General features: G+C 43.7%; 1 protein-coding gene across 1 annotated transcript in view; it reads right to left on the bottom strand.

The window, feature by feature from the left end:
• The window catches only part of pstpip2 (proline-serine-threonine phosphatase interacting protein 2), a 119,041-nt gene that overhangs the window by 66,944 nt on the left and 27,107 nt on the right, over positions 1-24,990 (bottom strand). Inside the window, exons 3-6 of the mRNA XM_059963480.1 lie at positions 21,913-22,013; positions 7,287-7,361; positions 4,292-4,326; positions 1,268-1,374 (exon numbers count right to left, since the gene is read on the bottom strand). Coding sequence (XP_059819463.1) covers positions 1,268-1,374; positions 4,292-4,326; positions 7,287-7,361; positions 21,913-22,013 — 318 coding nt within the window. The remainder of the gene's footprint in view (positions 1-1,267; positions 1,375-4,291; positions 4,327-7,286; positions 7,362-21,912; positions 22,014-24,990) is intronic.

Here is a 24,990-nt window from a genome sequence, read left to right as displayed (position 1 = left end):
ACTAATCGATTTGGGGTCAATCTCGCTAAGGCCGACGTAGAGGATCTTGGGCTTAAAAAGGTTGGTGACCATTAGTCTAACCCTTTCCCCCCCATCAATGAAGTGTTCGGAGACATCCATTAATGGTAATGCAACGACGTGTTAAAATGTCCTCTCTCCCTGCCCCCAATCTGTGTTACTGTGGTCACAATGTCTTATACACAGACTGCTTCCTGCAGCCCTTGAGGTTACAAGAAATACAATCCATGCACAACTAAATAATTAACCATCAAAACAAGCAGAGAAATGCGCTGTTTGCAGCAAATCGAGTCAATGTGTATTGTGCTGGGCCACGCTTCTGGTGCAAACATAACATGCCCAAAACTCACTAATGCTAACCAGACGCCTTCTTTTGGAATGTGGGAGGAAACTGGGGCACATGGAAAACCTACAAACTCCTCACAGGTAGTGTCGGGAATGGACCCGCACTGTGTTAACCCCTGCCCTACCATGCTGCTCTCTATCATGGTAGCTCTGATATCACCAAGAAATCAGAACTAGCATGTTCGTCTGATCTCTTGGTAATTTTCATCTCTCACTAAGTCATTATAATTTGCTTTGTGCAGGAGCTTAATACATGGAAGTTATTGCTGCTTCCCACCTTGCACCTAAACTATTCCTATTTGTATGTGTTTTTACCCCTTCCTATCCATGAACTGTTCTGGGACATCCATAGGAGTAGTGCAATGCTACAGTTTATAAAAATGTCTTTTCCACCCCTACCCCCCAATAACGAGACCCCGTAGTTTGTGTAACTGGGTCTCAACGTCGTGTACACAGACTGCACCAAGTAAGAAAAGCCCAAGATGAGGGTATCAAACACCAACAATAGCTTAACAAGATATCAGAGACTGAAGAGAAATTTAAGCCACACACACACACACACACAATGCTGCAAGCCCCTTTGACAGGATGGGTTTCAGCCTAAAACATCGACTGTACTCTTTTCCATAGATGCCACCTGACCTGCTGAGTTCCTCCAGCATTCTGTGTGTGTTGCTCGGATTTCCAGCATCTGCAGATTTTCTCTTGTTAGAAATTTAAGCCATAGTGACAGACCTGACTAACTTGGGGGGGAGATGGCTAAGGAGATCAGAATAACCAGATTAAAAGGGCATAAAAATAGTAAAGCGGCTGTTTCCAAAGAGTGTGGGGAATGGGGAAATGAGAGAAAAAGATTACCACAGAAATGAGTGCAATACTTCAACAGAAAGTGTGGCCAACTCACTTTTTTCCTTTGATCCTTTTGTTTTTCCCGGAACTCCTCCAGTCTCCGGATTTCTTCCCGTAAGCTGCTTGCGAGCTGTATGTGTGATAACCCTACATTCTCCATCTCTGCAAGAAATGAACCACAAACAGCTGCTGATTCACAAGAGGCTGCACGAATAGGAACCTGGAAAAACAAACTAGCTGCTGGATTGAGCAGGAGCTGTGGATGGCCATGCTTTAGGTCGAGGCCCCGCATCAGGACAGGGTGCAGAGGAGAGAGTACCCCTATAAAGAGACAAGAGAAGATTGAGGCAGGAGCTGTCAGGGAATATTGGAACCATGGGGAGATGAAGCCAGGTAGGTAGAGAGCAGGTTGGTGATGGAGTTAGAAGCTGGATGGTGGGTAGATGGAACCATGTAGGGAGGGGAGTGAAAGAGTGGGTAACAGGGATCTAGGTGCTTGTAAAGTTGGGGAGGCAAGAGGACCGGGGAGGATCTGGTGAGAAGGGAACACAGGTTAGCAGATTAGCAGGTTAGCAAAAATTGAAACAATTCAGTGCATACCATTGGGTTGGAGACCATGCAAGTGGAATTCAAGGTGGAATTCATTTTGCACTTGGCCTCACCCAAGCAGCAGAGAATAGAGAGGTCTCTGTGGAAGTGGGAAGGGACTTGAAACGTTCGCAACGGCAGCTCAAGTTGGCCACTGCAGGCAGCATGCTGGAGCTCAGTAAAGTGGCTGCCTGGCCTTACCGATATAGAGGAGGTCATACTGAGAGCATCAAATGCAACCGAGAAAGTTGGAAGAGCTGCAAGTGAACTTCCACCTAACCTGGAAGGGCTGATAGGTCCATGGATCGTGTGGAGGAGGAAGTGTAAGGACCTCCTCCAGTTGCAAAGAAAAATGCCAGGGGACAGAGCAGTAGATGGGGAGAGATGAACAAAGAAAGGAGTCATAGAGAAAATGGTTCCTGGATAAATCAAAAAGGGCATTATACTAATGGGATTGCATGGCAACTGGCAGAAGTAACGCAGAATGGTGTGCTAGTCTGGTGCAGGTAGGTTGAAAGGTGAGGACTAAGGTCTTGAGCTCCTGGAAGCATGTCATCTCAACTTCCCTTCCCATCCCCACCCCCACCTGCCGGCTCTCCGTCTTCTCCTCCGCCAGGATATGGCCTGATGCAAACAGGATGAAAAGCACATCATATTCTGCTGCACAGTCTCCAACCCTCAGAGACCCTCATCATCTGGGACATGCCCTCTTCTAAACACTGACTTTTTCAGTTCCTTGCAAACCCTCTTCTGATCTACCCAGGTTCTCTCAACTTTACCCTCCCCCCATTCCGATTACCGAGTTTCCTTCCCTCCCCCATCTTGTTTTCTCTGCCCATCACCTATACAATCAACTAACAGGATTCTGATCCTGATTATGGCCCCTACCCCTATCCTCTACCCCACTCTTCCCATCTGCCTATCAACCCTCCCTTATCAGGTTCCACTTATCACCTTCTTTTCCAGCCTGTTGCTGCCTCCACCTATCACCTTCTAACCACTGACTCTAGCTCCACCCTCCCCTCACCAGGGGCCACCTACCCATCAACTCCATCCACACCTGGCTTCACCTATCACCTTCCATCTTCACCCTCCCAACACCTATCAATCAACCTCCTCCACACCTGGCTCCACCTATCACCTTCCAGCTTCTGACTCCATCTTCACCCTCCCACCACCTATCAATCAACCACACCTGGCTCCACCTATCACCTTCCAGCTTCTGACTCCATCTTCACCCTCCCACCACCTATCAATCAACCTCCTCCACACCTGGCTCCACCTATCACCTTTCAACTTCTGACTCCAGCTCCACCCTCTCACCACCTATCCATCAACCTCCTCCACACCTGGCTCCACCTATCACCTTCCAGCTTCTGATTCCATCTTCACCCTCCCACCACCTATCAATCAACCTCCTCCACACCTGGCTCCACCTATCACCTTCCAGCTTCTGACTCCATCTTCACCCTCCCACCACCTATCAATCAACCTCCTCCACACCTGGCTCCACCTATCACCTTCCAGCTTCTGACTCCATCTTCACCCTCCCACCACCTATCCATCAACCTCTTCCACACCTGGCTCCGCCTATTGCCAACCAACTCCTGCCACACCATTTTCCCTTGCCACATCCAGCATGCTCATGACTTCAGTGTTGCTGCAATGGCAGATTGTCTGGACAATGAGATGTTACACTTAATAAATTCCCAATTCATTTGTTTAAAGACATAATAAATTTCTCAGTTAACCAGGCGAGCTTAAAGAAATCTGGGGAAACAAAAGCCTTCATGTTTAAAAGAGAGCACAGGAAATGGAACCCAGATTTAAAAGGAATTCAGGGCTTATTTAAATGGCACCCTGCTGAGGTTATAAGCGGCGTGGGAATGGAGCTCCAGTGAGGCTATAAAGAGTAAGAACAACTTAGGGTGCTGGTGGGTTTAAAAGGAGTGTGAGAAACAGAATCCCTGAGAGTTTAAAAAGGGAGTGTGGAACAGGGTCCCAATAAGTTTATAAACAGAAGAGTTTCATTTCTGGAAACAAGGTTTTAACAGGAAAATGGAAAACACCAGCTGGTAAACAAAATGCCAATTTGACAGATAGAAGATGATCAAAATTTTTAGTTTATTTTGAATGTTTTATTGTAATGCCCATTTTAAATGCTGCTTCTCATGTCCTGTGAAAATGAATCCCATATTCAGTTGCGCTTCCATTAGACTAAAATGAGCTAATAGAATCTCAGATCTAGCCTGTGCCATTCAGAGCTTGTTCCTTTTGTCTCCTTTTCTAAAGCACTCCGATTTACAGTCACTGGCAGCACATACTAAAATCAGATTCTTGGCTGCTCAACTCAGATTCTTTGTGGAGTAACAACCCCACGTACCACAAACTCTACGTTAGACCACAGTAATGGATCTCCATTTGTACAGTTCTTATATCCTAGTAACACCAGAAGTTTGCTCACAGCTCAATCACAGCTTTAAACACTTACGTTGTTTAAAGACATCGAACGCCCTCTTCAGTGTACTAAAGGTGGGGGAAGGGGGGAAAAAAACAGAGATTGAAGTAAATACCTTGAAGTGCTAAACATGTATATCAGCCATTTTTTTTTACGAATCTTGTTTCCACTGCCCCTCTTGCACCCCAACTGAACGATACAGGCATCCAAATAGTTAACTATCTCTAGGAATGAGGGTTTTATTAGGTAGGAAGTTGATTGAAAGCATTTCAAATGCACATGGAACAAACATGTCTGGAGAAGATCTTATTTTGAGAAATTACTGTCTGGACATTGACTGTTCCAAAGAAACTTAAGACAATCACAAACAAGAGAAAATCTGCAGATGCTGGAAATCCGAGCAACACACACAAAACTCTGGAGGAACTCAGCAGGTCAGGCAGCATCTGTGGAAAAGGGAACAATATGCGTTTCAAGCTGCGACCCTTTGGCAGGACTGGAGTAAAAAAGAGGAGCCAGTGTAAAACAGTGGGGGGGAGGGGAGGAAGAAACACAAGGCGATAGGTGAAAACAATAGACAATAGGTGCAGAAGTAGACCATTCGGCCCTTCGAGCCTGCACCGCCATTCTGAGATCATGGCTGATCATCTACTATCAATACCCGGTTCCTGCCTTGTCCCTATATCTCTTGATTCCCCTATCCATAAGATACCTATCTAGCTCCTTCTTGAAAGCATCCAGAGAATTGGCCTCCACTGCCTTCCGAGGCAGTGCATTCCAGACCCCCACAATTCTGTGGGAGAAGTAGTTTTTTCTTAATTCTGTCCTAAATGACTTACATTTGAAACAGGGGTGGGAGGGTGAAATAAACAGCTGGCAAGTTGATTGATGAAGGAAGTACGGGGCTGGAGAAGTGGGGAATCTGACAGAAGTGGACAGAAGGCCATGGAAGAAAGAAAAGGGGGAGGAGCACTAGAGGGAGGCAATGGGTGGGCAAGGAGATAAGGTGAGAGAGGGAAAAGGGGATGGGGAATGGTGAAGTGGGGGGGGAAGAACTACTGGAAGTTCGAGAAGTCAGTGTTCATGCCCTCAGTTTGGACGTTACCCAAACGGAATATAAGGTGTTGTTCAACCTAACTGTGGCCTCATCACGTCAGTGGATAAGGCTACGGACAGACATATTAGAATGGGAATGGGAAGTGGAATTAACACGGATGGCCACTGTGAGATCCCGCTTGTTCTGGTGATGGAGCATAGGTGCTCGGTGAAGTGGTCTCTCAATCTACTTCGGGTCTCACCAGTATACAGGAGGCCACACTCGGTGCACCAGATATAGTAGGTGACCCCAACAGACTCACAGGTAAATCGCTGCCTCACCTTTAAGGACTGCTTGGGGCCCTGAATGGCAGTGAGGGAGGAGGTGTAGGGGCAGGTGTAGCACTTGTTACGCTTGCAAGGATAAATGCCAAGAGGGAGATCAGTGGGGAGGGACAAATGGACAAGGGGTTGCATAGGAGGCAACCCCTGCAGAAAGCAAAAAGTGTGTGTGGTGGAGGGGGGGGGGGGGGTGTGAGGGAAAAATATGCTTCGTGGTGGGATCCTGTTGGAGATTCTGACTTCTCATCTGCTTTTCCAGTTCCGATGAAGGGTCTCAGCCTGAAACATCAATTGTACTCTTTTCCATAAATACTGCCTGCCCTGAGTTCCTCCAGCATTTTTATGTGTGAGGCTTAAAACTATTATACTTTTGAAAAGGGTCCTGAATAGCATAGACCAAGGGGGCGAAAGGAAGGAATTATTTTTAAAATTACTATCATGGTCTTAATTCACAAACCACGAGATTTATAGTATTTAGTTTCACATCCAGCCATAATGGCATTCATGATATCTAAGTGAATACTCTAGCAGGGCTCCCAATGCTTAATGGTATTGGTCCATGGCATAAAAATGGTTGGGAACCCCTGCTCTGGGGGCATAGCACAAGCTACAATAACCATTATTCCCGAGGAAGATTTCCAACCAACTGAGTCACTACACCGACAGAGAAAGGCAATCTGGTACCCGCTTCCAACGTAGTGATCGGAATCCCAACTTGGATGATATGGGTAAATGCTTACACCTCCTGAAGGGCCTGAGAAACCAGTGGCAACCAACTTATCATTTCAAAGCAATCCTTGGTCTACAGTAATGATCAATGCGTTCACTCCCAGGCCAAGAGTTACGAGGTTCAGTGAACGTTTGAACTCTGGAGTTTTGGTACAAGTCCACCAAACCCAGGTGTGAGGCTGAACTGCACCAAGTGCCGAGCCAATGTGGTGACTTGGAGAATGGTTCTGGGCTGGGCTGCCCAGGTGTATCGTGGTGCAGGGGTCTGGGACCTAGACCGAGGCACTGCCCCGTATTTGAGCACTGTAAACACCGGACACAGATAGACTGGAAGCTTGAGTGTCAAGACTGGGGGCGAGGGTCAGGCTGATTTCACTCGTTCTCCCACAAACATTCATTTCTCCTCTGCGGCACCAAGGCTGTGAACGGATCCAGCTGCTGTGTGTTTCTGCCCTGCAGTATGATGAACTAGAACCAAAGCATGCCTACCCCAGCTGCTTTGGGAACAGGTTTGGGGACTCAGTCTGGATCAGAATGCTGTTCGCTTGCATGATTTGTGATTTTTATTCTTCTTTCCCTCTGCTCTGTGATTTTTGGCCTCTCCCGTTTTTTAAAAAAAAAGGAAAATTGGGTTATTTGGTTCTCTTGCTTTGTGGCTGCCTGTAAGCAGACAAATCTCAAGGTTGTATAATTTATACTTCCCTTGATAGTAAATCTGCTTTGAAGTACAGAAGTAATGAGGTCAAGTCTAAAGTAGAGAGCTTTTCCTTTCCTAACCAAAGTTCCCCAGCAACATGAGTCGACGAACACTCTACGATAAATACTCGTTATTTACTTTATGATCAAATTTATTTAAAATTTGAGACTTGAATATTCCAAAGCTTTGAAGAAAATTCACCTCAGGAATACTTGTGAAACTTACTTCAGCTCATTCTGTCCACATACTTTCTTTGACAACGAAACCAGATCCTTCCCATATCGCTCCTCGATGGAAGCCCTGGTTCATAGAAATGTAACAGCATTATTGCTCTCTGCAGGAGAGGTGGCACATGTTTATAATGGGCAGTAGTAATAACCAGTCATTAATAACAGGCACTTCGCCAAACTGGGAATGACAAGAGAGATTTCAGAGCATAGCCAGTGAAAAGACCTGTTCAGTGAGTGCAGAGAGAAAACTTCTTTTATTTCTTTGCATGAATACGGCAGTAAGCCAAAGTTTTGAAAGAGCTTTCCAATTAGCCCAAATTGTGTTGCTATTTTAAAATTACAGTCAAATCCTCTTCCAATGTGCTCGCAGCAGTCATTACAAATAAATGCTCCTAAAATAGAACCATCACATCATTAACTCCCTTGTCAGTTACCTTAAAATCCATCTCTGGTCACAAATCTCCTGTTGGGTAAGAGTTGATCCTTGAACTCTTTCTTAATTTTGACCAGATCTCTTACCGGCAGTATCACTGACCTCTCAATGTAACCAAAACCTTTTGGTGCAGCTACTACATAGAGAATCCCAGAGGAATTCAGCAGGTCAGGCAGCATCTCTGGAGAGGAATAGAGTTGACATTTCAGGCCAAGATCCTCCATTAGGACTGGGAGACCTTTCATTAGCCAGTTCTGATGAAGGGTCCTGTCCCATAATGTTAACTCTTTTTTGTGTACGTTACTCTGGATTTCCAGCATCTGCAGAACCTCTTCTACACAGCACCGTGCAAAAGTCTTAAGCACATATACTGTACGTAGCTATATATTCTGAAATGGGTGTCTATTGTAGACTAGAGTGGGAAGGGGACAGGGAGAAGGGAATCACAGTTTGGAAAGGGGAACTGAGAGGGGAGGGAGTGGGAAGCACCAGAGAGACATTCTGTAATGATCAATAAACCAATTGCTTGGAATCAAATGACCTTGCCTGGTGTGCCAGAGCCAAGTGTGTCTGCACCATGCCACCCCCCCCCCCCAATCCTAGCATTCCTCTGCCACCTGTCCCACACCCTACCCGTGGCACTCCACCCCAACTATTCACAATATACTTTGCTCCCACCAGTTTTACAAACTTGTCCTCCACTCCACAATGACAAATACAGTACTGCGCAGTTACTATTCTTTTTGGGAGTACAGATGTTAGAAAATGGGTTTGATGCAGCAAAAAGTAACTTCAAAAACAAATGAATTCAGTGCAAATTTGAATTGCCAAAAATTAAGGTTAATATGAAGGCATCACCAACCTGACACAGACTCCTGGGCACAAATACATTATCACAAAAATCATATGAAGAAATGTGTGCAAGAGTAAAGATTTACAGATATATTAATTCAGGAGTCATGAATGCAGAGAATGCTAAAAATAAACAGCACCTGACAACCACTGTTCCAAAATTACAAATATATTGCAAAGAAATACAAAAAAAAAACTAATTCCATCCTTGGATTCCACCAGGACTGCTTGCACTTACAACTGGGAATTGCAACCATGCAGCAAGAGGTGAAAATCTCAAGTGGCTCTTGTGGTGAACTATGTGCCTGTCTGGACACGCCCCTGCTGACTGCTCCCGTGGCTCCTCCCACAGGCCCCTGTATAAAGGCGATCTGAGGCCTGACGCTCGGCCTCAGTCTCCAGGACATTGTATGATAGACACTCACTCCTGGTTCCTTCTTCCAGTCAATAAAAGCCGATATCTCGCCTTACGTCTCAGTGTGAGTTATTGATGGTGCATCAGCTCTGATGAGCACTTTCTTGCTACAAGTCTCCTTCATGGATGCAGATTCCTAACAGCAGGGGGCTAAAAAAAAAGGGTCATCAACTGAGATTTTGAAAAAAAAGATTAATTAATTTTTCAGATGTATTGATGAACATTGAATCATTGAATCAGCCAATGAAAAACACCTTGCCCTTTTAACTGCAACTTCCCATCCTCACAACAAAATGCTTGCCTGGAGTTATTCTCCTCACTCCCTGCTGCCTCCTCTAACCTTGCAAAACTCTGATCTGTGAGTTTCCAATTCCACCCTCCTGTACATTTCCAGTTTCCTCTGTCCCGCCGTGTAGCCCATTATCTAAAAGCTTGGTCACCCTCAGTGCAGAAGCTAATGGAGAACAGATTTTCTTTGGAACAGAAATTGCAAAAGTAATAAATAATTATCTTTAGTAGGATTGGCTTTGGGAGCAATATTATCATGTGTATACAAAGCAGGACTGCCAACTCCAGTCAAGTGTAAAAATTTCAGGCATACAGAAATGTGAAAGATAAACTTGTTGCAACAACCAACTTGCACACAACATCAGTTAGACCAAGGAACTGACTGTGGACTTCATGAAGGTGGAATGAAGGTGGAAACTGGGAGAACACACAACAGTTCTCAGCGAAGGATGAGCATTGAAAAGGGTGAGCAGTTTCAAGTTCTTTGGTTTCAACATCTCTGAAGATCTATCCTTGGCGCAACAGATTGATGTAATTACAAAGAAGGCACCTACATTTCATTGGGAGTTTGAAGGGATCCAAACACTCTGGAAAATTTCTACAGATGTACCCTGGAGAGCATTCTGAAAGACTAGCATCACCGTCAAGTACGGAAGCAACAACGCACAGGATCAGAAAAAGCTGCAGAGAACTCCGCCAGCTCCATCGTAGCCACTAGCACCCCCCCCCACCACTGAAGACATCTTCAAAAAGCAATAAATACTTCAAGAAGGTGGCATCATCTTGAAGATCCCTCACCATCCAGAACATGCCCTCTTTTCATATTATCACTAGGCAGGACGTACAGGAGCCTGAAAATACACACTCAACATTTTAGGAAGCTCTTCATCCCTCTGCATCAGATTTCAGAATGGTCCACGAATTCATGAACACTACCTCACAATTTTACTCTTTTTACATTATTTATTTATATTTTACCCTGCTAATTCACAACAACAAATTTCACGACATATGCAGTGATGATAATAAACCTAATTCTGGTGGCTCTCTGTGTTTCCATGGAGGCAGTCTTTTCCTACCAACTCTAATATTGTTATCACCAGCAAACTAACTCGGAGCAGAACTAGGCTGCTTGCCACCGCAACCTGCCCTGCCCCTTCAAGGCCAAGACGATCTAATCCTAACCTTGACTCTGCATTCCTGCCTACATCTGTAACCTTTCATTCTTTGTTAATCAAGTATATATCTTAAAAATACTCCAAGACTCTACTTTCATGATACTTTTTAAGAATGTTCCAGAAGAGTTTCAGTGAAAAATAAGTCACTTCATTTCCACCCTAAATGGGTAACCTCTTATGTAAAATTGAGGCCTCTAGTTCTAGTTTCTCCCACAAGAGGAAACGTCCATTCCACGCCGATCCTGTCAGGTCCTCCTTTCTCTTCTCCAAGTTCAACAGATCCAAGCCTAAGCTTACCAAAACTTTCCTTATAACATACCCTGCCCATGCATTGAAGTTAGGGTTGGGTTAAACATAGAAACATAGAAAACCTATAGCACAATACAGGAGGCCCTTCGGCCCACAAAGCTGTGCTGAACACGTCCTTACCTTAGAACTACCTAGGCTTACCCATAGCCCTCTATTTTTCTAAGCTCCATGTATCCATCCACGTGTCTCTTAAAAGAGGCTATCATTTCCACCTCCAACACTGCCGCTGGCAGCTAGTACTAGTAGCTCTTTTCTGAATTGCTTCCAGCACATTTATATCCATCCCTTAATATGCAGATTAATACTGTACATAGTACTCCATTTATGGTCCCACCACAGGACACAGGTCAGATGCTGCAGAACATTGCTTAAGTTACTGATTTAGGTTTTGGAGGAATAGAACATTTATCCAGAGGCAACAAATAACCATAAGCCAAAAGGCTTCTGCCTTGAATCTGTCACAAGAGGTTTAATTATACCTCTTGCAAACTCCATTTAGCTTTCCGATTGTCAGTAGAGTTAAATTTGCAGTGTTGAAGATTTGGCTCTGGAACCAAGGAAGCATTAGAGAGGAGCATTATTGATGTCAAAGTGAATGGGGAACTGTTTGAACATGAAATTATCTCTGTAACTTCACACTTTTAACATAACTGAGATAAAAAACCACAAGGTCAAACACGCAAATTGACGAGCTGCAACCTTCTAGGTTCTAGGTTGGAACCATAACTTTGAATTACAGACTTGTTGCTGAAATATTAACATTATAAAATGCTGAAATGTTGCTTACTTTCAGCCAACCCCTGGAAGAGCTTAGCAAGCCACTCAGCTGTATCCCAATCCTCACATCCAAACAAAATAAAGGACCACTTGGCATTGACCAAATTTAGACATGGTTACGACTCCCTGACACCTAGTGATTGGTGTCTAAACTGGGAGATCAGTCCACAATCTTTTCAAGCGACAGCATGTTCTGGACATCCTCACAGAATCATACTGTACAGTCAATATGCCAGACTCCTCTTTATATCCTGCCCAAGCAAACCACCAGAAGTAGCACTACAGAGAAATGCAGGAGGAAGCAAGGCTGTGGGTCCTTGACATTGAATCCCATGGTGCCCAGTCAAATTACCATCTACAGTGCTCAGTGAGCTGATGGATCAGTATTCCTCATGTTGAACAACAACTGATGGAGGCACTTGAAGCAGAAAGGGCACTAGATGAAAGAGCAGCTACAGTGTATCCAGGCTGACTATCTAAAAGCAACTGATTCACTCCCTGACATTCTTCAGCCTTTTTACCATGATTAGGAATTTTAGAAGCTTTCCTCCACACAGGAAAGACTAGGAGTGCGTTAGCATAGTGTCAGCTTGCCTGGATGACTGCAACTTTCATAATACACAAGAAATTCATTGTCACCTATGACAAAGACACCCCACCCTAAATACTCATGCCCTCCACTAGAAGGTACTTGGTTGTAATAGTTTGTAGTACCCCAAAAAATACGGCATCCATTAGTCTTGCGAGACCATGGATCTGAGCCTGTAAAGTTTTCTTCGGGGTGCAGTCCTGGGCAAGGTTGTATGGAAGACCGGCTGTTGCCCACACAGCAAGTCTCCCCTCTCCATGACACCAATGTTGTCCAAGAGAAGGGTAAGGGCCGACACATCTTGGCACCAGTGACGTCGCAGGAGTTGCCAGAACGAGGTTGAAGACAACATCGGACTGCCTTAGTGACTCCAGCTTCGGATTTGTCTTCAGGGTTTACTCCTGAAACCTTTCCCATGAGTGGGTATAGCCACAAGGCAGCAGAATTTTCCCTCTCTTAGATGGACTGCCTTCCCAGGCTGACGAGCTCCATCTACCCAAAACCCCAAAAAGTGCGCTGCAGTTACTCACGAAGTTCCATCATCAAGGATGCCCACTATCCAGGCAAAGCTCTCTTCTTGCTATTACTATTGGGAAGGAGTTTCAGAATCAGGAGGTCCCACACCACATCAGACTCCTAAACCACTGTGGATAACTTCACTCATTTCAATACTGAACTGACTTCCTAAATGATGTTCTTGGTATGATTTAATTTTTTAAAATTATGATTTGACCTGCTTTGCACAATGAATGTTTGTCAGACTTTGCCAGGTATAGCATTTCATAAACTCTGTTGCGTTTCCTGTAAATGTCGGCAAGAAAATGAATCTCAGCATAGTATGTGGTGACACACTGTATATGCACTTTGTTAATTTATTTACTTTGGACTTTGAAGTTTATAGCAAGATACACCACCTCCCCGCCCTCAAGTCTGCACTTCTACCTCCAGGAAGAACAGAGCAGCAGGCATATAGGAACACCAAATCACTGCAGTGTCTAAATCCTGGACCTCTGCACCCCAACACACTGAGAATTACCTTCACCAAAAGGGTACAAGAAAGTGGCTCACTACCTCCTTTAAGGGCAATTGGACAATAAGTGCTACGAGAAATGCTCACATCCAACATAAAAAGAATTAGGTAAGCAAGTTGAATAATCAGACTAGTTTAGGGCGCACGTTGAATTTATTAAGGATAGTAACTTTTAGATTTATGAAAGAATGTTATCGAAAACAGTTTGCTAAGAAAATAATCTGGTTGCAACAGACCCTGTTTTTAGATCTGGTTTAGCAAATTACCACAGTTGCTCTATTTCAGTCCATCTTCCTCAAGGAGTCCAGACAGTCCTAGTTCTTAACCTTTCTTTGTGAATTTGACAGGAGAAAGGAACTGTATTTGAATAAAAACAGCAGGTGGCTCTAATGCAGTAAACTATGGAGCACAGTGATTCCACAAGGTCCTAGTGGCATCTCCTCATGGGCCTGGGGAGCATTCAAAACCTCTCTATTGGAGTAGGTTTGAGCGCTTCACGGAATGTATGAATCACATCAAATTCTGAGAGGACACAAGCACCAGTGCTGAAGTGCTAAATGTAAGCACACAATGATCTACTGAAGATAGCGGACTGAATAGATTTAATTTGCATGAGAAAATGAAATCAACTGGAATAGGCATCATGACTTAAAAAGCCAGTCAGACCTTAAAGAACAGCTCTCAGCTCAGCAAATTAACTCCCATTAAGCTGCAGAATTTGAAAGCTTCACAGAAGCAGGATACAAAATTACCTCGCTGATTGCCAAGACAGTCTGGCCTTCCCTTGGCCAAGATTTTGTGAAAGGCTGCAGGTCAATAAATAGCAAAAATGTGGCTAGATCCTGAAGGTCCAAACTTCAAAAGTCTGCTTGAGTTTAGCAAATATCCAGAGCGTTGTATCAAATCTCAAATATGGCACTTTTGGGGAAATATGTTGCAAAAAATGTCATTTTCTTGGCAACAGATGAAATTACTGATTATTTTGATGGGCATACTTAGTAGACAAACAGGCATTGACTCAGAACAGAGAACATTACAGCACAGTACAGGCCCTTCAGCCCACGATGTAGTGCCGACCTTTCAACCTACGCTAAAATCAATCTAACCCTTCCCTCCCACGTAACCATGGCAGCACAGAGTTAGCTTAGCACAGTGCTCAGTGCTTTGGAGTTTCAAGCTCAAATCTGACGCAGTCTGTAAGGAGTTTCGACGTCCTCTCCGTGTTTGTGTCTGTTTCCTTTGGGCTGCTCCAGTTTCCTCCCACATTCCAAAGACACACCTGTTGGTAGGTTCCTCAGCCACTATAAGTTGTCCTGTGATTGGGCTAGGGTTAAACGGGTGGGTTGCTGCATGGTGCGGCTTGCTGGGCTGGAAGGGCCTGTTCCAATTGTACCTCTAAATAAAAACCCTATCACCGATTGCCTCTGTGCTTCCCTAAGGTCCTTAAGTGCTCCGAAGGTACTGTATCTTCCTCAGCGTCAACAAGACAAAGGAAATGATTATCAACTTCAGGACAGCCTGCACCACTCACATCCCTCTTTACATCCGTCCGCAGTTTCACACTCCTGGGAGTCCTCATCTCACACAAACTCTCACGGTCCCAGAACGCGTCCTACACAATCAGGAAAGCTCACCAGCACCTCTACTTTCCAAGGAGGCTGAAGAGAGCCAGACCTTGCAGAAATAATATTCACAGCCTTCTATAGATGCGCGGTAGAGAGCATCCTGACGTGCTGCATCACGGGCAGGATGCTCTGTAACGGGTTCTCAGAACTGCCCATCGCTTCACCGCACCATCCTACCCACCATCGAGGACATGTATACAGAAAGTTGCCGGAAAAGGGCCAGCATCATCATCAGCAGGATAGGTGGGACCGCTCACGGTCTGTTCGTCCCACTCCCATCAGGGAGGAGGCTACATAGCATCCACGCCAGATCCGCCAGACTCAAAAAACAGCTACTTTCTCCAAGTAGGCTGATCATCACTTCCAAGCACTAACCCACCCCTCCACCTCCCCCCCACCACCACTACTTTATCATTTCCTGTCAGAGTCACCTTATGTACAGACACTCCTCTGCCTAGTGTCACTTTATGGACATACAGTACAATGTATATACGCTATCTTATGCATTTTTGGTCCATGTTCTAAAAGCAGTAGGCATCAATGTTCATTAAAAGGTGAAAATACGACGTTTAAAACATTAGTATATGTAATAATTATAAACATATAAATCTTGGGATAAAATAACACAAGAAATCTCCTGATTTTGGGATATTGTTATAAGAGTGAAATGGATTGTAATGACTGGATTACTATCATCTATTATAATTTCTCAGAATCAGGTTTAATACCACTCACACATGTTGTGAAATTTGTTAACTTTGTGGCAGCAGTATGATGCAATACGTAGCAGGAGAAAAAAGAAATCTGAATTAAAGTACATATATATGTGTTTTGTTAAATTAAATAAATAGTGCAAAACAAAAAAATCAAAAACTACTGAGGTAGTGTTCATGGGTTCAGTGTCCATTCAGAAATCGGATGGCAGAGGAGAAGAAGCTGTTTCTGAATCGCTGAGTTGTGCCTTCAGGCTTCTGTACCTTCTTCCTGATAGTAACAAGAGGGCATGTCCTGGGTGATGGGGTCCTTAGTGATGGATGCTGCCTTTTTGGGTTACTGCTCGATGAAGATGTCTTGGATACTACGGAGGTTAATGCCCATGAGGGAGTTGACTAACTTTACCATTCTCTGCAGCTCACTTCGATCCTGTGCAATAGCCCCACGCCCCTTGCCCACCCCTCACACGCACCAGACAGAGGTGTAGCCAATTAGAATGCTCTCCACTGTACATCTGTAGAAATTTGGAGAGCGTCTTTGGTAACATACCAAATCGCCTCAGACTCCTAATGAAATATAGCCACTGTCTTGTTACTATAAGAAACATTTTAACTTTCCAAAAAGAAATGAGTTATCAAGTCTATCAAGTCTCAAGGCTGTTGTGACTTTCAGTTAACACACACACACACAGAGTGCTGGGGGAACTCAGCATGTCATACGGGGGGGAGGGGTGTGTGTGTGTGTGTGTGTGTGTGTGTGTGTCAGTGTCTGTGTCTGTGTCTCTATATGTTGCTTTGGACTTCCAGCATCTGAAGATTTTCTCTTGTTTGTGACTTTCAGTTGCAGCTTTTACTGGGTTTTCATTTCAGTCAGACAGTAGATTTCCCCTTCAGCAGTCAGAAAGCAACACATGACCCCTCAAAGTGTTTCACCATCACACTTAATCCCGTGATAGCAATATATTCACAACTTTGCGGAGAATCAAAACAGAAAACTTCCTCTTCTGCGTTTAATTTCACTCTAGCTGGACTTTGAAGAGCTCCGTCCCTCCCCACTTCACTAGCAGCATTGATTCTTGTTTGTGCCAAGACAGGTAGACAGATGTCTCACTCACACACAAAAAATAAATCATCTCCCGTTTGGTCTCAGCAGCAATAAAAGTCCTGCAGCAGTAAGAGGAAGAACTTTAACCTAGCGTCAATGGAATACAAGGCCCAATTGTGCAAGCTGGAGTGACGGGAGACCTGGAGAGAAGTGTGAAGGCAGCACTTGCTGTTGAACACTGCAGAACTGACACTTCCTCCTTCGATGTCCTAAGTGTAAGGAAAAGGGAATTACCTTCTTCTGAGCAACTGCAGAAGCCACTAGAAGATTGCTGAGGCTACTGGTTTCAAAGCCCTGTTCCTATGCATCAAAAGTGTGTGCTCTGGGCAGCCATGTGAAGAAGGGCGCTGGCCCTGGAGCACCAGGAATGAATTTGCACTGGAGGCAGTTCAGAGAAGGCTCACAGGTTTGCTTCCTGAGGTGGAGGGAGTGGCTTTTAAATGATCAACTGGGCACATTGGATCTATAATCACTGGAGTTCAGAGAGAATGATGTGACCTTCCTGGAATGAGACAGTTGCTGAGAGGGTGACACCTCTTTCAGGATAATCTATTTAACATAGAGCTCTGGAGGGATGAACACAGAACATAGAAACCTACAGCACATTACAGGCCCTTCGGCCCTCAATGTTGTGCCAACGATGTAACTTACTCTAGAAACTGCCTAGAATTTCCCTTCTGCATAGCCCTTCCCTTTTCTAAGAACCAAGCACCTACCTAAGAGTCTCTTAAAAGATCTTATGAGGGTCACAAATTTTCAGAATTCACCATTTCTGGGGTCATTTAAAATACTATAATCCCTTGATGAAAGACTTTTGGATTCTAGTAGGTTTAAAAATTGTCTTGAAAGTGAGGTTTACCCAAGGCCAGTTCTGTGACTACCCTTCCCCCTCCCCCCACCCCATAGCAGGGGCAGAGGCCCTGGTTTGCTGTTCCCATTTCTTACAGACCACACTTTGTCCATGACAACATATTTCAAAGCCGCAAAGATTGGAGGGGGTTAGCAAGTTTTAAGAAGAACAAGGAATCTGCAAAGACATATCAATAAGCATAGAGAATAGGCAAGAAGATGGTAGATGGTACACAATGTAGCAAAATACAAGATCATCCATTTTGGAACAAAGTGTGAGAAAGAAAATTATTTAAATTGAAGTATGACTAAAAATGTAGTGGTGCAAAGGAGTCTGGAGTTGAGGATCATGGAATGCAAAATGTAATCATGAGGTGTGACAAATAATTAGGAAGGCTAATTGAACCTTGGCCTTTACTGGAATAGACACGGAGTATCAAAGCAGGGAAGTCCTTATGCATTATATCTGCAATACTGCATCTTTGAATTCCATGTTTAAGGAAGAACATCCTTGCATTGGAGGCACTGTTGAGAAGGTTCATTAGGTTGATTCCTGAGATACCACTTGAAGAAAGTTTGAGCTGGTTGGGCCAATATTCATTGGAGCTTAGTGTTACGAACCCCGTAACTGGGTCACTTACCAGCAAAGATAGAGACGTCCGTTGGAGTCTGGTGATACTATTTTTAACAGTATTTATTAGTAAAAATACACAAAAATAATATCAATGCAAATATACAGATAATATACGTCGTCAATACTAAACCTAAAAGCGCGGGTATAATAAAAATCAACAAGAAATAAGCTCTATCGTTGTCTAGGGGATAATGAATTGTTCGATGGAAATCTAAAGTTCATTTCAGTTCATACAGGCTGTAGCTGTTGTTTGTTTGTTGCTGTGTTGCAATTGTTGGAGAGAGAGAGAAATAGAAGAATAACTTGCCAACTTTCCTTGGTACGGTCTTGATCCGTATCTGTCCTTTAGCTAAACCGTTCTGTGGAGGACTCGCCACCCAGGCAAGGATGGACACACACACAAGCCCCCCCACCGGTCTCGTACGTTTCCCTTGGTGTGTCTGAGGGGCCAGACACACCCCTCTTACCCAAGGCACACCACACCCCTCACACCAGACACGCCAGACCCCTTTTATCCTCACTCATTGGGTCTCAAATGTCAATCAGATTGGGATGATGCAATCCCTCAACCAGACCACTCTGGCTGTCCCGAAGGACTAGAAGAAGAGGGAAGAGAAGGAGAAAAGGGGGAAAAAAATACCGTAAGGAGAAATACAAGTTCATGCCATCCGGTTGGAGGCCACCTAGAAGGAATACAAGGTACTGCCCCTCCATGCTGAGAAAGCACTCAAAGATGGTACCTTTTCCACTCACCTGGTTTCACCTATCATCTTTTATTTTGTTCTCCTTTCTCCCCTCCCCTTTTCCTTTCCAGTGCTGGTGAAGGGTTCCGGCCTGAAATGCTGACTGCGAACTCTTCTTCATCGTTGTAGCCTGACCTGCTGAGTTCCTCCAGCATTTTGAGTGTGTGAGTCTAAACCTGCCTCTCCTCTGCCAATGTTGCACAGTAGCGAAATGCAGTGCAGTTACAGGCCCTGGCAACTTCAGCAGCACTTCCAGTGTCTGCATCCACTGCATCCAGCAGTTCCCAATCTTTTATATGCCATGGACCAAAACCGGTAAAGCAAGGGGACCGTGGACCACAGGTTGGAAATTCTGCTCTAAGGGCACCTGCAGCAGGTTCATGATACACCTGCTTGTTCTCCCCAATAATCAGAATCAGGTTCAATATCATTGACATGTCATGATATTTGTTAACTTTGCAGCAGTATAATGTAATATATGATAAATATAGAAAATCTGAAATACAGTAAATATATATATACACACACATATTAAATAATTGAATTAGGATAAGTAGTACAAAAACAGAAATTTAAAAGAAAGTAGTGGGTTAGTGTTCAATGTCCATTTAGAAATTGGATTGCAGAGGGGAAGAAGCTGTTCCTGAATCATTGAACGTGGGCTTTCAGGCTTCAGTACCTCCTTCCTGACAGGTAACAATGAGAAGAGGGCATGTCCTGGGTGGTGGGAGTCCTTGACGATGGAAGCTGCCTTCCTGAGGCACCGCTCCTTGAAGATGTATTGGATATTATGGAAGCTAGTACCCATAATGGAGCTGACTAAGTTCAGAACTCTCTGTAGCTTACTTTGACCCTGTACAAAAGACCCCACCCACCCCTCCCCCATACCAGCTGGTGATGCAGACAGTCAGAATGCTGCATAATGTTCTGAATTGGAAATAAGTCTCTGCTCCTTCATCTTTACTAGGCTAAGTCCTGGTATTCCCTAGCCAACATTATGGCAGCACCTTGACCAGAGGAGACCAGCAGTGATTCAGAAGAACAGATCACCCAGTCAGGGATGCCCCTTAAGTCCCTTACTCTTTGATTTGGCTATAGAACCTTTTGGCGACAGCATTTCGAAATTGTCCTGAATTGACTGGGATTTGGAGAGGGGGTGTTGAGCATAAAGTTTCTCTTTATGCTGATGACTTATTACTCTTTCTCTCAAATCCGTCTACATCCTTACCTCCAATGTTTTCACTTCTTGACCAGTTTAGCCAGATCTCTGGCTACAAACTTAATTTACATAAGAGTGAACTTTTCCCAATTAATAAAGAAGCACAAGAATTAACATTTCATGATCTCCCTTTTAAAGTAGTCCATAATCAATTTACTTATCTTGGAATTACAGTCACAAGGAAGTTTAAAGATCTCTTTCGTGAAAACTTCGCCAATCTTTCATATACTATAAAACAGAGTCTGGTACAATGGTCACCTCTATCTATGTCTTTGGTAGGTCGTATTAATGTTGTTAAAATGTATGTTCTCCCCAAATTGTTATACTTATTTCAACCTATCCCAGTTTTTATTCCTAAATCTTTTTTTGATTCCTTAGACTCTATTATTTTGTCATATCTGTGGAAGAATAAGCACTCTAGAATTAATAAAATCCATCTCCAAAAACCTAAAAAAGAGGGTGGCATGGCTTTACCTAATTTTCATTTATATTATTGGGCAGCTAATATACGTTGTGCTACCTTTTGGTCTTTTTATCATGGCCAACCCGAGTGCCCTAATTGGGTGGCAATGGAGTTGAGCTCCACTAAAAAATTATCTATCTCTGCACTTCTTGGCTCTGCACTCCCTAGTAGTCTGTCCAAATTAATAGCTAATCCTCTTGTTAGACACACTTTGCGTATATGGGCTCAGTTTAGGAAATGTTATGGTTTCCATGGTTTTTCTGTTTCCAGCCCTGTCGTACATAATCACCTTTTTTTACCTACTACGTACAATTCAGCATTCCATGTTTGGTATAGGAAGGGCATTAGGCATTTTGAAGATCTTTTCATTGATAATCGCTTCGCTTCTTTTCAGCAGCTCTCTGTTAAGTTCAATCTGCCCAATGCTCATTTTTTTAGATATCTCCAAATTAGACACTTTATTGCTCCTTTAATTCCTAACTTTCCTGAAATGCCTGCGAAAAATGCAATGGACTTATTTCTTTCCATTAATCCACTAGGTAAAGGTTTAATATCAATTATTCGAGATAAGTTAGCAGCCTTACGACGGGCCCCTGTGGATAAAATTAAAATGGCATGGGAGCAGGATTTAAATACCTCCTTATCTGATGAGAGTTGGGACTCAATTCTCAAATTAGTTAACTCAACCTCTCTTCGTGCTCGCCATTGCCTTTTACAGTTTAAGATTGTTCATACAGCCCATATGCCTAAATCTAAACTATCTCAATTCTACCCTAACATTAGTCCGCTTCGTGATAAATGCAAGAGAGGCGTGGCCTCCCTCATCCATATGTACTGGTTCTGTCCTAGCTTGGAGAAATTTTGGAAAGATGTCTTCACTACGTTATCGTATATTCTGAATCAGCACCTAGAACCAAACCCCTTAATTGCTTTGTTTGGATTTCCAGTATCTGCAGAGTTTCTCACGTTTCTAAGCTTTTCTTGCTTCATCGTATGTAAATGCTAAGATGCTGGAGTCATTCAGAAATAAGGAACACTGCTGACTGGCGTGACAAGATCTTCAAATTCCTCTCCAGAGTCACGATGCTAATGTCTAGTCATAGACACACTGGTGTCATACTGCAGCAGAGTTTCCTCTCAACAGGTTTTACCACTGCTGAAAAGTCATTAGCAATTTATGAATATCATCTGACATTGATTAATAAGGGCCTCAACCAAGTCATAGCCACCACTGAAGTTGCCTGTTGAGATAAATGCTGGTGAGAGTCAGGCACAAGCAAGCAGGCAACTCTCTATTACATTCTTCCTTTTCCCACTCCTCCGTACTCCCTGCTCCTTTATTAAGTGTCCTCAATCCCACAACACAAATATACGAAGACAAGTCTCAATCAAGTCCCACCTCTGTTTGATGAAATCCTCCAACTCCTTGCAGGTTTTCCGCCCATCGTTCATGTGCTGGATCAGATTGTCATAGCCAACCGTGCTGGTTATGTCCGTACTCTGGAAGCAGAAGAGAAATGCACAATTGGAACGGGGAGAAAGCTCTTTACAACGGATTGCATTTTAAAGATAAATCTATTTCCAAAGCTACTGAAACAAACAAATTGTAATCCTTCCCCCAAACTATCATTCCCTTTATGTTACAGCTGTATGGCCATCACACATCAGTGATCCCAGTGTTGTGATCAAACACGTTGCTTAGAGACACCCAGACGGTACATGTTGCCTCCCCGGTGCCAGGGCCCGTGGCATTCTAAAGGGGGAGGGGGAGCAGCCAGAAATCATGGTACATATTGGCACTAAAGACGTAGTTGGGAAAGGTGAGGAGATCCTGAAGAGAGATTTTAGGGAGCAAGGTAGGAAGCTGAAAAGCAGGATCCCCAAAGTAGCAATCTCTGAACAGATGCCTGTCAGTGAGGGTGAGAGTACGGTGGCTCGGCAGACGAACGTGGGCTGAGGAACTGGTGCAGGGACCAGAGCATTAACTTTCTAGATCATCAGGATCTCTTCTGTGGGATGCCTCTATTCTTAAAAAAAAATCAAATCATTAGAAAAAGGTGAAATAGGTTTGGAAGATGTAGAATCGTTGTGAGTAGAACTAAGAAACCGCAAGGGTAAACCGACCCTGATGGGATTTATATAACAGGCCTCCAAACAGTAGCCAAGCTACGGGATACAATCACAATGGAAGATTAAAAACGCATGTCAAAAGGGCAATGCTACGGTAGTCATGGGGAATTTCTATATGGAGGTAGATTGGGAAAATCAGGTTGGCGCTGGATCCCAAGAGGGGGAATACATAGAATGCCCTCGAGATGGCTGCTTAGAATAGTTCGTGTTTGAGCCCTGGAGGAGAGAGGCAATTCTGGATTGAGTGTTACCAGAATTTATTAGCGGGTCTAAGGTTTAGGAACCCTTAGGAGCCAGTGATCATACTACGGTACAATTCACCCTGCAATTTGAGAAGGAGAAGCTGAAGTCAGACGTATCAGTATTGCAGTAGGGTAAAGGGAAATAGAGGCATGAGAAAACAGCTGGCCAAAATAAATTGGAAGGGAACACTAGCAGGGATGACAATGGAGCAGCACTGGCTGGAATTTCTGGGAGCAATTCCGAAAGCATAGATACATCTCAAAGAAGGAGTATTATTCTCAAGGCAAGATGATGCAACCCTGGCGATAAGGGAAATCAAAGCCAACATAAAAGCCAAAAGAAAGGGCATATAATACAGCAAATATTACTGGGAAATTAGAGAATTAGGAAGCTTTTAAAAACCAACAAAAAGCAACTAAAAAGTCATAAAGAAGAAGGTGGAATATGAAGGTAAGATTGCCAATAATATTAAAGAGGATACCAAAAGTTTCTTCAGATACAGAAAGTGTATAAGAGAGGCAAAAGTGGATATCGGTCCACTGGAAAACTATGCTGGAGAGGTAGAAATGCAGGTCAAGGAAATGGTGGACGAACAGATTAAGTACAAGGGGTGATTGATAAGTTTGTGGCCTAAGGTAGGAGTCAATTTTAGAAAACCTAGCACATTCATTTTTCAACATAGTCCCCTCCTACATTTACACACTTAGACCAGCAGTCATGGAGCATACGGATCCCTTCTTTGTAGAAACTGGCTTCTTGGACCTCCAGAAGTGGTCCACAGCAGGGGTGATTTATAAGTTTGTGGCCTAAGGTAGAAGGAGATGAGTTATTAACTTCAAACTTTCTGCATAATCAGTCAAAGAGTTGAACTGCATGTGCCTGTAACGAGAGCTGTATAACTCATCGCCTACCTTAGGCCACAAACTTATCAATCACCCCTGCTGTGGACACTTTCTGGAGGTCCAAGATCCGTATGCTCCACGACTGCTGGACTAAGTGTGTAAATGTAGGAGGGGACTATGTTGAAAAATAAATGTGCTAGGTTTTCTAAAATCGACTCCCCCTACCTTAGGCCACAAATTTATCAATCACCCCTCGTATTTTGCATCAGTCTTCACTGTGGAAGACACTAGCGGTGTGTCAGGGGACAGAAGTGTGTGAAGTTGTCATACAAGGTAGAAGGTGCTTGGGAAGCTGCAAGTTCTGAAGGTAGACGGGTCATCTGGACCAGATAGTCCACACCCCAGGGTTCTGATGAGATTGTGGAGGCATTAGAAATAATCTTTCAAGTATTAATGGATTCAGGCATGGTCCCAAAGGACTGGAAAATTACAAATGTCTCACCACTTTTTCAAGAAGGGAGAAAGGCAGAAGAAAGGAAACTATAGGCCAGTTAGTCTGACCTCAGTGGTTGGGAAAATGTTGGAGTCGTTGTTAACAATGTGGTTTCAAGGTACTTGGGGCCACGTGATAACACAGGCCACAGGCAGCATGGTTACCTTAAAAGGAAATCTTGCCTGACACGTCTGTTGGAATTCTTTGAAGAAATAACAAACAGGTTAAACAAAAGAGAATCTGTGGATGTTGTGTACTTGGATTTTCAGAAGGCCTTTGACAAGGTGCTCCACATAAGGCTGCTTAACAAGTTTACAGCCCATGGTATTACAGGAAAGATACTAGCATGGATAAATCATGGGCTGAGGACAAAGAGTAGGAATAAAGGGAGCCTTTTCTGGCTGGCTGCCAGTTACTACTGGTTTTCCACAGGGTTTTCTACTGGGACTATTTCCTTTTTAAGTTATATGTCAATGAGTTGGATGGTGGAATTGATGGCTTTGTGGCCAGGTTTGCGGATGATACAGAGTTACAGTGGCATGCAAAAGTTTGGGCACCCCACGTCAAAATTTCTGTTACTTTGAATAGCTAAGCAAGTAAAAGTTGACTTGATTTCCAAAAGGCATAAAGTTAAAGATCTATCTCACATTTCTTTAATAATTTAAGCAAGATTACTTTTTTATTTCTATCTTTTACAGTTTCAAAATAACAAAAAAGGAAAAGGGCCCGAAGCAAAAGTTTGAGCACCCTGTATAGTCAGTACCTAGTA

The sequence above is a fragment of the Hypanus sabinus genome, chromosome 3 (genome assembly GCF_030144855.1).
Source record: "Hypanus sabinus isolate sHypSab1 chromosome 3, sHypSab1.hap1, whole genome shotgun sequence".
In the NCBI taxonomy this organism is placed as follows: Eukaryota; Metazoa; Chordata; class Chondrichthyes; order Myliobatiformes; family Dasyatidae; genus Hypanus; species Hypanus sabinus.
The sequence above is the reverse complement of the archived record's forward strand: the minus strand, read 5'-3'. Positions and strand labels throughout refer to the sequence as shown.